The 15,285-nt window shown below is 32.0% G+C and overlaps 1 protein-coding gene across 1 annotated transcript in view; it reads right to left on the bottom strand.

The window, feature by feature from the left end:
- CEP290 (centrosomal protein 290) overlaps positions 1-15,285 on the bottom strand; it is an 81,536-nt gene that overhangs the window by 17,466 nt on the left and 48,785 nt on the right. Inside the window, 11 exon segments of the mRNA XM_032493651.1 lie at positions 1,665-1,820; positions 2,164-2,309; positions 6,192-6,314; positions 6,684-6,713; positions 6,715-6,906; positions 8,460-8,597; positions 9,553-9,766; positions 11,899-12,098; positions 12,737-12,844; positions 13,450-13,716; positions 14,941-15,075. Of these exon segments, the coding sequence (XP_032349542.1) occupies positions 1,665-1,820; positions 2,164-2,309; positions 6,192-6,314; positions 6,684-6,713; positions 6,715-6,906; positions 8,460-8,597; positions 9,553-9,766; positions 11,899-12,098; positions 12,737-12,844; positions 13,450-13,716; positions 14,941-15,075 (1,709 nt within the window).

Genomic DNA, 15,285 nt, shown 5'->3' with positions numbered 1-15,285 from the left:
GAAAATTCTGAAGGATTTACGAAACAATGACTTAGAAGTAAAGGAGATGGAATGTAGGCTAGAAGCTCATGAGTGTTCCTTCAAAAGAATTCAATTTCATAGGTTCACATTACATTAATATGGATACAATTATAGTCATTAATAAAGACCAATTGTAATTTTTAAAGAAAGGAAAAAAGTATGATAAATTTAGGAAGAGTAAGTGTCTTCATAGCCAAATGTTACAGGTAGGTACCAGACTTTGACAATGATCATTAACATGATTCCAGACTGTTTGTAAGCACTTAGGAAAGGAAGTAAATTATGTAAAATTAATCTAAATTCACCTTGAAAGGACTAAGTGAAACAGAAAATTATAAATAGTTTCAATTGTTGAATTGTTGTTTGGACATGATTTTATTTTGCTTTGCATGACTGTGACTACATCAGAAGATAAAGCTTGGAAAGAGACAGCAAAACAACAAAAAATTTCAAAGGCTCTGTTAAAACAATGACATGGGTGGCAGGGGTTCTGGTTCTAAGTAGAGTGGAGTAAACACATCCACTCTCGTCTCTCCCAAATTCATGGAGCAGCTATTTGAGAACTTTGAAAAATTAGTATTTTACATATTCAGACAGAATACCAGAATTTGAAATATGAGCAAACAGGTGGTCAATTTACCTTTTCTTTTCTTCTAGTATTTTGGCCTGAACACAACACAGCTTGAAACCTGATGAAGAGTGTCAGCACGGAGGGAGAGAGCTCTAGGAAGGCTAAAAGTTCTAGTTCTAGCTCCAGCAAGGAGAAAGGGTACTTACAAGACTCACAGACAGTGCAAAACTCCCTTTTTATTTTCTCTCCTACCCATTCTCTCAGGTCCTAATCCTCAGGCAATCCCATGGCAGTGGTGGCAGAGGCTGCATTGGGAACGCGCTAGCCAAAATTTTTAGGGAGAGGAATCCTCTTCAATTGGCAGAACTGTGACTAGTGAGAGGAGAAGGCAAAGTAGTGCCGCACCCCCCTTGTCCCCTCTCTGCCCTCCTATTGCTGGCTTAGCTGCACACAGGAGCACAATCACTGAAGAACAGGCAACTAAAGCCCCAGATGCTGCTGAAGATACACCAAGAGGGGGAGCCCACGGGTAACGGAAAGTATCAGGGAGATCACAGAAAGAAAGCAGCACAAGCAGGGAACCTTACAAAGTTGTACGCAAACTCCTGGGCTCCCCCTTGAGCATGCATGTATGGATCTGATCCTAATGAGATTATTAAAGACTCTGAGAACTGAACTAAAAGAAGACAGCCCATATACCAGGAGGTACAGAGGCAGAATAGAGCCAAAGAGCACTGCAAAAGCTTTGAAAACAGAAATGATATTAGAACCATTGCCCACAGACAGAAAATTAGAACATGGGGCCTGAACATAACCAGACCTGCTAAAACAAAAATATCTACATTTTCCATACAATTTAACCAAGACCCAGAGTCACAGCATAATATTCCAAAGTTCAAGAATATAATCTATATTATGTGACATTCGAAGAACCAGGAATATCCTGAATCACAAGGGAGAAGACAATCAACAGAACCCGCATGTTAAATTAACACACTTACTGTATCAGTTACTATGGGTTGACCAGTTTTCCTTCATGGTAACGGATAGCACATGTCATGTAATAGCTTACCTCATATACGATATGTCATTTTCTAAGTCAAGATTTTTCTTTCTTAATTCTTCTAACTCTTTTTCTGACTCCAATGCTCGCACTCCCATAACTTGATCTACAGTCATGCCAGTTGTTTTTAGTTTCTTCTGCAAAGTAAGTTTCTCTTTATCAGCTCTGTGGGATTTAATACAGAATGATGAAAATATACCATTCATTGTTTGGCTTACTCAATTTATTAAACTGCAGCTTCCTTACTATAAGCCCAATATACAAAAGTTGGATCATTCTGTGTTTGTTATGAGCTAACTTATTTCAAAATTATAGGAAACTCCATTTATAAATTGTTAAAAATGTATTTGACATATTTTAAAGAAAATAAAAAGCGAACTATAGACAATAAATGATAATTAAAACTAGAAAATCTTTCATATTATCAAGTTCACAAAAACTATATAACTTCCAGGTCAATTAAGACTTTACACATAATTAACTAGGTTTATATTAAATTTAAACTCACTTGGCAAAAAGATCTTTCAAAGTATTCAACTGCTTTGTTAGAATATAGACTTCCCCCTCTTTCTCTTTTAACTTGTTTCGAAGTCCCTCTATTTTGGTTTGCCATTTTTTACCTTCTTCCCATCTAATTAATTCTTCTCTGGCACTCTGTAAATAATAACAAAGGAAGAAGAAAAAACAAACAAACAAAGCATAAATACAAAACAGAAACAGACTCATAGACATAGAATACAAACTTGTGGTTGCCAAGGGGGTTGGGGGTGGGAAGGGATAGACTGGGATTTCAAAATTGTAGAATAGATAAACAAGATTGTACTGTATAGCACAGGGAAATATATACAAGATCTTATGGTAGCTCACAGAGAAAAAAATGTGACAATGAATATATATATGGTCATGTGTAACTGAAAAATTGTGCTCTACACTGGAATTTGACACAACATTGTAAAATGATTATAAATCAATAAAAATGTTTAAAAAATAACAAAGGAAGAAGAAAATTACCAATATTGTTTTTAATTTTAGATTTATCAATTACAATTTACTAGAACTAATGGTAAACCAACACTCCGTAAAGAATATATAACTAGGTTCATTTTGCTGTGTCACTTCTAGGATCTTTAGGCATGCTAAGCTGTAAGCAAAAATGCCCTTCAGTTTAAGATTCTGTATTATGTAACTTGACAGATAAAATTTTGAGGAACAGTTTGGACTAATGCCAACACCCTTAAGGAGTCTAATACAAATGGATCATAACTAAAGTAAATTTCTAACAAAGAATGCATATGCAGAAATGACCAACCCAATTTTGTCACCCAAAAGCAATCTCCTAGGATCACAACCCCTTGAAATCTTCGATGCACATTATTTCTCTCATTCAACAGATATTTATTTAGTGCTAATTTTGTGCCAGGTACTACTCTAAGCACTAGGAATAGAAACAATGAATAAATCAGACCAAAAAAAACCCCTTATCTTCAAGGATATTACAGACTAGTTTATGTTGGTTGGTGGGTGGATTAGGGGAAGGGAGCAAAATATAGACAAAAAACAAGAAAAGATTTTTTGCAGTATGTTAGCTCGTGATAACTGCAAAAAAAAAAGGAAGGGAATTAAGACATTTCAGGGTAGATGTTGTGGTTTGTTATAACTGAGATAAGGTATCCATGAAAGTCTATGTAACACAGAACAGTCCCATGTACTGAATAATTATCACGTGTCCTCTTGAATATTCATATAGTTAAAAATTCTGTTCAAAATCATCTGAGCTAAGAACTTACTTACCTTCCACCAAGCAATTTTTTAATGGCTTAAATGTACACTGACTTTTCTAGGCATGTAAGAGACTTATAAAAGTAAGACTATAGACTTCATTTTGCTGAGAACTGTAGAAACTGTTTACCATTTTGGAAATCAAATCAGAAATGGCAATGCCTTTGTGACATGAGTTGCCAACAGACTACATTTGTATTAGTCTGCATCTGTAGCTCAGAATTTACATCAGTGTCCCCTAAAGGGAAACTACATGACTACTTCATTATGTTTTCTATGAAGCATTTACATGTTGAATTATGAAAAATATATTAGTATATTTATTATTTTTACAAATTATTTTCCTTTTGTTTCTCCTTCATATTTCACTTAAGCCATTTATAGTGACATTTTTGAAATTATCCATGTAGGTAGTTTATATTAACCATAAATTTCATGTGGAATAGTAAAGGGGACATTATGAAACACTATTTGCTATTAAAGAGAATGTTGGGACTGAAAGGATTAAAAGCCACGTTTAAAGTCAAATACCAAACTAAGACAAGTAGCCCTATCAAAATGATCTTCTCCCATACTGGCCAATTTTTTACCTTATTTATTTGGTTTGCCTAACAGATATCCTTTCAAAAAATGTAAAAACTTCAGTAGCTGGTTGATATTTATTAACTTCTTTTTTTCTGAAAAATAGACAAGGAATTTTGTGTATTTTCAGAAATGTTATTAGTTGAGGGCAAAAGTATATAAGTAAGTAATTCTGCAGCATGGAGTGCTCTGCACAGGCTGGGCAATTCTATCTCATTTGACATTACTCTCTGAAGTAGGACCGACGGGAAGCAAGGCTGAAATAATTAAAAAATGAACAGAAAAACAACAAAGGCACATGTCACCAAGAGCCTGACCTAGACTAGGGGAGAAAAGGGGATAAGACAGGATGGGAAGAGAAGTTCTCTTTTCATATTTTTCCTACCAGTCTCTTACCACAGAGTTCAGAATAATTTCATTGCATTTTAAAATATTCGTTCATTCAACAAATACTGAGTGCATCTACTACATGCCAGGGAGCCTTCCAAACGCTGAGAATACAAAAATAAACAAAACAGGCAAAGTTCTTTCCATCAAAGCTTAAGTCTAAAAGATGAACACATAGATAAGTAAATTCTAGTATGTCAGATAGTAATAAATGCTATAGAGGAAAGGAGAGAAGCCTAAGAAACAAGAATGCAAGGTATGGATGGGGTTGGGTTTTGTTATCTTAGAGAGATAGACCACAGACACTGTTTACAGAGAAAAAGAGCTGTAATTTCAATATTAAAGCATTCTTTGAGTATTAAAATTTTATTTCTATAAATTAGAAATGCCCAGCATTGTAGAACGTGAGAGAATATTCTCATCGGATTCCTGAATATAGATTTTAGTATTTTTGCAGCTATCTGTGTTCTCTTTCCTTTTCTAGTGAGTAATATACCCTGGTCTAGCGTTGATGGGATTACAAAAGACTTTTCATGTATTATTTCATTTCATTGTCAAAATAATGTTGAGATCTTGAGAAAGTGGCAATACAAACAGTATTATTTCTATTTTAAAGAGAAATAAGCTGAATCACAGAAATTAGGGGTCCAGACAAAGCCACAGGGATCGAGGTATTCTGATAGGAATTAAGTTAGGAACTAGTATCCAAGGATTAGACCTACAACCAAGTTAGGCAGGCAGCAAAAAGCAATGTAGAAGAGTAAAGACATTTTGATCTTGTAGTTTTCACCAGCAAAACTTCTGACAAGTATGTTGTGGTTCCATGTATATAAATGTAAACATTTAAATCAAAATTATACTGACACTGATAATTTTCATAAGGAAAATATTTTTTGCAATCTACTTTATAAAACATTTTAATCTCATTACTTACTTTCTATCCATGCCATTAAAGATACTTAATTTTCTTTTCTATTTTCACATTATTGAAATTATTTTATAGATACTGAATATTTTCTGAGTAAATTTTACAATAAAATTTTTTCCTAACCATGGCTCCTCCACTGTGATTTTCCTCAGGGGCAAACATTATTACTAACACCAATATTTACCAGGTCATTTTTGACATTTTCAATGCTACCAACAAGATTTAAGTGTTCAGTTTATTATTTTCAATAAATCTAATTATATGTATTTTAGTTTTTGGGGGGTAATTTCCATCCGTAATTTTTATTACAAAATAGTCTACTAGTTAATGTGTAAGAAAATTTTAAGCAATTTTTCTCATATTACAGAATCAATTTATGAGTGGATTGGTTATTATTACTGCAAATATTGAATATATTCCAAACCACTTTGTCTACCCTGAAATTAATAGCCCACTCCATTAAAGGATTAAAAAAAAAACACATTTGGGTCAAGACAGAAGAATAAAAATGCTCAGCTTTCTTTCCCAAAGGTCTATATAAACCATTCTATATAAACAATTACACTGGTAAAAATGATAAATGCAGCTGGCTATGTAAGGAATGAAGGGGTTTTGGAGGTGCTATAATGTCAGGAAGATGACATGGAGATGATACAGTAATTTCCAAATAAGGTTATATTATTGGTGTCTTTTCAAGTAGACATGTAAATTCCTAGAGGACAGAAATCTGTCTTAGACTTCTCTATGTTATCCATTACTATTTTAGTATGTACCAGGTCCTCAGATTATGTGTTCATCAATTATGTATTTATCTTAGTCTATCACTACCTTAAACACATCAGGATGTTTGCTCACAGTACCTTTTCTTTCACAGATTTTACTTCTACCTCATCCACCTTTTTTTCCAGCTGGCTTTCTAGCTTTTTAATTTTCTTTTGGAGTTCTTCAATTAAACTTTGTTTATTATCTATCAGAGGTTTGCCCTGAAAAATAAGGTGCATTTTTACATTTTACAAGTAAAAAAGTATCAAACAAAATACACAATAAATATTCCAATTGTAGAAACTTTTCTAATACTGTAGCTAACCATACTTTCTAAATGACATTATTGGTATTTAAATACATCATGGTAGCTGCTTCTGTATTTTAATAAGACATGCTACCCTAAAACTACAAATACAATAGAAGTCACTGAAGGAAATAGCAGCTACATTAATCAAAGTGATTTGAAAGCTAGTTTCAGCAAATATTATAGATAAAATTTAAAAATCGGAATAAACTGCTACCTGTGCATTATAAATCATAATATAATCACAATTATATAACATTATCACAATTAAATATAAAATTACCTGTAATCCACTGGTTAGTCTTTTAATTTGTCCTTTTCAGTTCATCATTCTCTTGATCAGTTCTATCTTTCTCTCTGAGCATTTTATTATAGGCTTTTTGTTGTTTTTCTAGTTCATTGGTTAAGTCATTCAAATTATCAGTTAGTGAGTTTTCTCTGGTTTTACTTGCTTTAAGAGTTTCTTTCAGTTTTAAAATATTTTCACTTAAATCTTCAATTTGTGACTAGTACAAAGATAAAAAAGGTTTAATTCACGACTCTTCACCAAGTACCAATGATAAAAGCAATTTAATACAGAAAGTACACCATTAATATTTACTAAAAAGAAAGTTTCAATCTAAATTTTTAAGTACACACACCCAAAAAAACAACCACAAACTACATATATTTTTCTACCTTCATGTCAAACGAACCAAGTCTACTATGAGGAAAAAACAAAACAAAACAAGAAGAAACAGTCTAAAGCAATTCATCTTCAACAAACACCTAGAACCAAAATTTTATCAAATAAGCAAATGTTTCATTATAGCTGAATTAACTTATTAGAAAAACAAATACATATCAATGTACACAGCAAACATTTAAATATTGTGAAGCAGATGAATAGTATAAAACAAAATCTCTGACTTTAAGTAATTTCTAATCTACTTTGTGAAGACAAGACATAAAAGGGTAGCTCACAATACTAAACAGTATCTGTAAGGCACTAGAAAGGAAGTTCCAGCTGTCCCTAGATGGCAACATTGATGGGAATACAGGTACTTAATATACATTTTTGAATAAATTATTACAGGCCATAAGGTATTACTAATAGCATTAATAGGGAATCAGTATTATAATGCAGTTGTATAAGAAAAATAAACTCTCCTAGAGGAGTCAGAAAAGGCTTCAAGAAAAAGGACTTGAAGAATGTAGAATTCAGAGAGGAACTTTCAGGCAAAGAGAAAGGTATTGAAGAAGACATCATCAAAGGGCTACTCCTTTTTATATATTACTTAATGCATTTTTACTGTCAATCATGCTCATAATCTTGATAGGTGCAATCGGAGATTTAAAAAAACTGTAAAATGCACTTCTTACACAGTTTAATGGTGGTGAATGGTATGTATAAATAAATCAAAAATAAATAGAAATTATAAACAAAACATAGATTCATTTGTTCATATACTATATGAAACTTTATGTAAAGAAATGTGAAAATTTCCATTAAAAATACATAGTTTGGAAAAAATTTTTATATTATAGTAACAAGCCTAACAATTGGGTAAGAAAATAATAAAATACATTGCCAAAAAATAATAAATAACTTCAAAAATAAAGGCTTCAGAGTTAGGCAACTCTGTAGATTAAATGTCAAGGACTATATGATTTCCATAAAGTATTTCAGGGGATAAAAAGGGAAAACTAACTAATTCATATTATGAACTTAGCAAAAACCAGATAGAAAATTCTGATAGGACAAAAGAAATAAAACAAAACCAAAAAATCTATATTTATCAATATAGAATTAAAAATGCTAAGAAAAATGTTTCTTATGTTTAATTCTGTTAAGAAGAGTGGCTTATATCCTTTGCTAATCCCTAGGATGATATTCAATGAATACAATAAAGATACTCAGTGTTCAAAAATGTATGCACCCGTGTACAGCTATCCATCAATAATTCATTAGAATAAATTCCCTATTCATCATCAAAATTACTATATATATCCAAATGGATTCTCTTCCAAAGGGAATTAACAGGAATTCTGTTACATTAATGCATATGTTGATGTTCACCTTTAGCTCTTTAGTATGTCGATCAACAATTTGTTGAACATTGAGATTTGCCTCTTTCTGAGAAGTTGCAGAAATAATACGTTCTTCAGCTGCTGCTGTCATTTCTGCCCGAAGTTCCAGAAGTGCTCGACTAAGTGCCTAAAAATTACAATGTACATACATCTTTTTGAAAAATTGGTATTTTATATGAGCAATATGTAATAAAAATATACATAAGCTTCATTACTGTCAACTATTTTCCTAAAATACCATGTGTTTAATCAAACATAATTCACAAACAAACCAACTTTTTCAAATGAACTTCCTTTAGCAACTGAGCTCAATTCTTTCCAAACTGAGTGTGAGAAATCAACATCTTCATAATAATAATTGTGAGAACAGTGTTAAATCAAGTAATTTGTATTACAAAACCCAGGCAAGTTTTATTTTCAAATTTCGAAGTTGAAATATTTATTTAAATTACTCATGTAGCACACACTTTCATGTGAAATTAACTGAATTCAAGTAGACAAGGAAAATTACAAGGTTAGAAAGGACTTAAAATTTGCCAATAAATTTCATGAGCTAGCAAAGAAAAATAGCAGCACCTTCTAAAATAAGTATATAAAATCCAAGGTAAATGAAAAAAAACAATAAATCAGTTAATCCACTGGCCAACTCCTTTACACAGCACTCTGTAATCTCCTTTTTAAATCTTTCCTCTTCACCATCCTATCTCCCTCTTAATCTCCAAAATTGTTCAAAATTTTTCAATTACTCAAATTGTTCAAAATAGCCTCAGTAATACATAATCCTAAAAGAAAAGGAGAGAAAATAATGTAATGAAGATTTCCCTTTATTTCCTACAGTTAACCAAGAAATAGATTGATAACATAAAAATATAAACTGAACTATATCTGCCCTTATAAACAAGACAAATCTTCAAGGCTATTTAAAAGAATTATCTTGAAAGATCCTGCTTAACAGATGAAGATAAGGCTCATGCTTTTTATTATAAGGGAGAGATTCATGCTATCATCTTTTACAAATCTTCCCTAAAAGCAGCCTACCACATGTTCTTCCTAAGGGGCGCTGATTTTCTATTGTTACTTACTTTCTGTTGTTTCTCTTTCAAGGCCAACTGGCTCTTTAGCCTTTCTACTAGATTCCTCACTGTAGTTGTTGGAGCTCTTGAATTTGCTTCTTTTTGAGCCTGAAGTTCAGATTTTAAATTCTGTGATTCCTTTTGTGACTGGGCCAGAAGACACCTTAAATCCTCTACTTCTGCTTTTACTTTTTTCACTTCATCTGCATGGTTTTCTTGGAGCCTAATATAAAGCAAAACATGTTCTCTATAATAGAGTGGTTGCTGCAATTAATTTGATCAATATAAATTTTACAATGAACAAATGCTTGGTCCTAGGTATCCTTACAATCTAAGTCTTGATCCAAATCCAGAAGAACAATTGTTTATTCCATTTAACTACTCTTAAACATAACATGAGACTTTTTTCTTCTAGTTTCTATCTACTATTTTCGGCAACAATCGCATCAAGTAATTTTGTGGCTCTAGACAAAATAATAGAGAAGGAACAAAATAGCTCTTTAAATGTTATGATTCCTACAAGATGTGACTGCTTCCTTTATAACAGGGTTTCTCAATCATGGCACTATTGACATTTCAGACTGGATAATTCTTTGTTGGGAGGTGGGAGATACTATCCTGTGCATTTTTAAACTTTTAGCAGTATCCCCTGCTTCTACCCACTAGATGCCTATATTCTCTCTAGCTGTCTATCTAAAATGTCTACAGACATTACCAAATGTTCCAGGGGGAGGAGGAGAGCAAAATTATATCTGCTTGAGACCCATTGACCTATAATGGCATGTTACAAAGACAAAATATAAACTATCACAGAAATCACATGTATTAACAATTTGTTTACAGTTCTAAAGTCATTAGCATTGTATCTATAACTGTATACCATATGAAAGTAGAAACTATCAATAGTCTTAGTTAATTGAATGAATCCTACTGTTCATTCAGTATTAGTTAGTCTTATAAACTGAATAATATCCAGTTCACTGGGTGTATATAAACACTGTATTAATAAGGTTGTCAATATAGAGATTCAAATTATTAAAGTTTGACCAATGAGAGGAAGGGCTATTAAACCATGAACAGGTACTAAACAGTCTGAAACTAGTTGCTTATAGCAAAAACTTAAGTCATTTTAAATAATCATCGAACTGTAAAAACACAACGTTTCAGTAAAGAAATCATACAGAACTATAATTTCCTAAGACACATTAAAATATGCATACCAATGTGCAGACAAAGAATAAAAATATAATTTCAGGTTAAAATGACATTAAGGTACAAAACAACAACTTCAAGTGTTTCAGTGTGGCAAAAAAATTATATATACAAGGTAATACCAAAATATTATTTTCTACATCTGTGAATTAGATTCAGAAACACATGAAATTTTATATTCTAGAATATGACAGCAACTTACTATACCAAAAACAGCAATGCACGTATAAAATTAACAGAATGGGAAAAATTAGACTGAAAGTATACCATATGCTATTGCTAATTCTCTTTTTTTTAGGGAATAATTTACTAAAAGTGGCAGTTTCTTAATAAAGCAAAAATAGTGATAATTTTGTCAGAGGCACCTTGGTTAAGTGAGTGAAGAATCAAAGGTTCTAATAAGGGCTGCAGAGATGGAATGGAAATATAAGTCAAGCAGTTAACTTTCCCATTTTTTTTCAGATAATAAATTGAGGCCCAGAGACATAGTTCTACAGTGGTTACAAAATGCCTAAATATAAACCTACTTTAGGTTTATAATATATATGCTGATAAATGGTTGATCAATGTTTAAATCTCTGATACAGAGAATGACGTGAACCTCCACTGTAACTATAGTTCATTTTAAAAAGTTAATTTTTCATTCTACAAATATTTATTGAGCCTTTAATGTGTGCTAGAAACTTTTAGAGGTGTGTAAACAAGTTTAATATTTAAATGTTACTTTACAGTTCTCAAATTACTTTCATATGCAGCATCATTTGGCCTTCATATAACCACCTTGAAAAAGCCAGGGTAAGTACTGTCATTTCTATTTTATAGATAATGAAACAGAAATTTAAAGAGATTAAAAGAGAGATTCTGAACAAGAATCTGGGTTGACTTTTGAGTCACACTGACTAAATTTAAGTGGTGGTGTTACCATATTCTCCTAGGCATATTACTGAGGCTTCCTGTAGCCTAGTTTCCTATCTGAAAAATGGAGTGAATAAGACCCCATGTCATAAGTGTTACCGAGTATAAAATGAGCTAATATATTCAATGTTTTTATAACAGTGCATGACACAGCAAATGCTTGCATTTGTCTTTATTATATCATTGTTACCATTTGCCTATTTTTTATAATACATTTCTAAGACTTACCGTAATTTGATATTTTCAAATTCTTTGATTTTTAATTCAGTGATTTCTTTTTGTCTCTCTAAATCTTGAGATACATTTTTTAGTTTGATCACAAGTGAGGAGAGAGAGTCATCTTGTTCTGCTACTGTCTGTTCCATCTCAGCCAAACGAACAAAATGCTTGTTGGTAGGAACTGGCATAGGAGGCTGTTTTATTAAATCCTATGAAATATGATAATTAGCCATGAGCATATACAACTCAACGCCATACTTACTCTATCATTTTAACTTGGTTCCTTAAACAATCAAAATATAGTATCAAATGTGAAATTTGATGATTTAATAAGCAGTGAAGGCCTAAAGAAGACAGGGAATAGAGATGTTATGCTTTGTATTTGCAGCATCTAGCAAAGTGCCTACACATAGTGGAGGATCAATGAATGTTGACTGAATTTGAGTTAAGGCTTGAAGAAGCTAAGGTTTGCATGTTAGGAGATGAAAGACAGGTCATTTCACACATACAGGACACAGTGATCAAAAGAGGCAAGTATGAACTGAATTCAGAACATGGAAATAGTTAAGACACAGGTAAACTTACAACAAGCAGATCTGAAAGGTAAGAACGAAGTCAGATCATGGAAAGCTCTGAGTAGATGGCTAAGAAGTATGACTTTGCAGTCAGCAGTGTGCTACTAACAAATTTGGGTCCAGGGAGAAAAATGATCAGAGCTGTGTTTTTGGAAGATTATTCTGGCAACAAAAGGTAAGGTGGCTTCTAGCCCCTGAAAAGAAGAGCTAAATTTTCAATTACGTGGTCTCAAAAACCAGTAAAGTTTAGAACAAAGTTCCTAAAATCTTACCCAAGCTGTTTCTTTGAATTTGCTGAGTGAATTATCAGCCTGTAGTTCTAATTTATGATGAAGAATGTGAAGTTCTTCTTCATGTTTCTTAACAATTTCTCTTTGCTCCTGTTTTACAACAAATCAAAACTATAGCTTATATTATGATTCAAATAAATTCACATTCTAAAGATCTTAAATGTTTTATCGTTAATCTTCTAAAATCCTTATGAGACAGGGAAGGAATGATACCTGCAGGTACATATTTACACCAGTACACATTTCCTGTGGCACATGTTCAAGCTGACAAGCCCACCTTCTGAGCATAATTTATTCTTAATATTAGAATAATACGTATCCATCACCTTTTAACTTGTCTCTAGAAAAATTTTAAATGTTAGATTTTTTTCCCTCAAAGTTCTAGCCATCTGACTTCCACTGATACCAGTGTAACAAATTTCATTCTAATCTACTGCCTCAATCTTTACCTATTAACTCTAGTGATATTTTTCAAAATCATAGTTTCACCATGAAAGCTATTACTGGTTTAGTTGTAACACAAACTGCCAGTTTTACTGACAGATCTGTAATCCAATCACATGAAAGTTATAATACTAAATAGAATCATTTGAAAGCAGGAAATGAACTACCACTTTAGGGCAAAATAGTATTTGGCATTTGTCTGAAAAAACATCATAACAAATAAAACAGCATAACATAATATAATAAAATACCTCTCTGGCTTTTTCTAGAAGATGTTGATACTTCTTTAACACTTCTTCCTTTTGATTCAACCTTGCTTGCATGTTTGCAATGGTCTGATGGGCAAGTTTCAGTGTATGATGAGACTTTGGTTCTATCTCTTTTCTGCCTAGCTCAGCTATAAGCTTCTCTCGTTCTGCAGTGGCAGGCAATCGAAGCCTCAGTTCATTGATTACTTTGTCTCTTGACAGAATATTTTCCTCTGCTAACCGTAAAGCAGATTCTTTTTCTTTTAGCTTCTGCAATGATCAAATTATAAAAAATTATTGCAGTATATTTTTGTTTTAAAAATGCTTCAATCTGAATTTTAGTCAGACTCATTATAAGAAAAGGAATTTAACTTTGTCACATCAAACTTGGAATAGTCAAATGATACTTAATAAGGTTATATTAGCTGTATTTCTATGAGACAGCACATTTATCTATATGCATATTTTATTTATTTATAAGATTACCACGTGTTAGAAACTTCATTGTTATGATGAAACTCAAATTTAAATATAGTACTTAAATACGGTAGTTTTAGAAGTACAAATAGTGGTGCTAGATTTAGAAAGAAAGTGTAACAAATTATTCCTTTTATTGGAATATTATTTATTATTTATTTGGTCCACTGACAATCAGAGTACTAGAAGAGTAACCTATAAAAGTCAACTAATTACACAAATTGGAATTTTAGAGGCCTGAGTCAATGGACCACTATCATAAAATCTGCAGCTTCTTAAAACAAAACAGAAAAAAAGTATTTACTGCTCAACAGAATTAAGGCAGATATTTTAAATCAAGTAACTCAGTGGCAATTCACATAAATGACAAATCTTACTACTACAAAAGACAATCTAAATTTCCTCAATTGATTAAAAATGTACAATGTTCCTTATAAATTTTAAATGTATTTACAGTTAATATGTTAGATGTCAACTAAAATGAAACATATCCACTTTATATCATTTTCTCTATAATTTAATAAAGAAGAGATTTGATCACCTATTAAATTTAAGACTTAGATTAAACTAAGAAATAATTTCTAGTTTACCTTCAAACACTTCAAACATCCACAAAAATGAATGCACTGAAAATTGATAACATAACTACATAACATGCAGTTCAAAACAAAACAAAAATAAACAAGGATGAAAACAATTCTTGATCACAGAGGGGAAGGAAATACACTATTCATAAAGCTACTGTCAAAAGTTCTTTTATTTCCTTTCAGGCTTGCTACTACTGATGAATGTGCTCAACAGTGACAAGTAAAGATTAAGAGGAAAGAAATTTCAAATTAGCCATATCTGCTGTTCTTTATTGGCTACTAGAAACATTATAGGAGAGTAGAAAAGGAGAGTGGAATTAGCAACATATTCATCATTCCATGCTTTGTCCTCATTTAAAAATAATTACTTAGAAAATTCCACAAGCATACCCAACAATGCACTAATCAAAATGCAAATTCTTCTAATTACCTCCTCTAGTGATTTGCAAGTTGCCTGTGTTTCCAGGATTATCCGAACATTCTCCTTGATTTTCCTTAAAGCAATCTCTAGTTGATTTGGAAGGGGCAAACTAGGGTCTGGCATTGATCCTGTGGCCTTTTCAAACTATTGAGAAATAGAATGTTTTTTAAAAAGCAGTTGTGGCTATTGAGAAATAGAATGTTTTTTAAAAAGCAGTTGTGGCATTGAGAAGAACAATACTAATCTTCACAACTATATGACAAGACATGGTTAAAACCCACTTACATTTGAAACATAAAAAGATACTATGAACTAAAATTCCATCTGATTTTAGAAAACATTTCTATTGGTTAA

This window comes from Camelus ferus, chromosome 12, assembly GCF_009834535.1.
Source record: "Camelus ferus isolate YT-003-E chromosome 12, BCGSAC_Cfer_1.0, whole genome shotgun sequence".
Lineage (NCBI taxonomy): Eukaryota > Metazoa > Chordata > Mammalia > Artiodactyla > Camelidae > Camelus > Camelus ferus.
The sequence above is the reverse complement of the archived record's forward strand: the minus strand, read 5'-3'. Positions and strand labels throughout refer to the sequence as shown.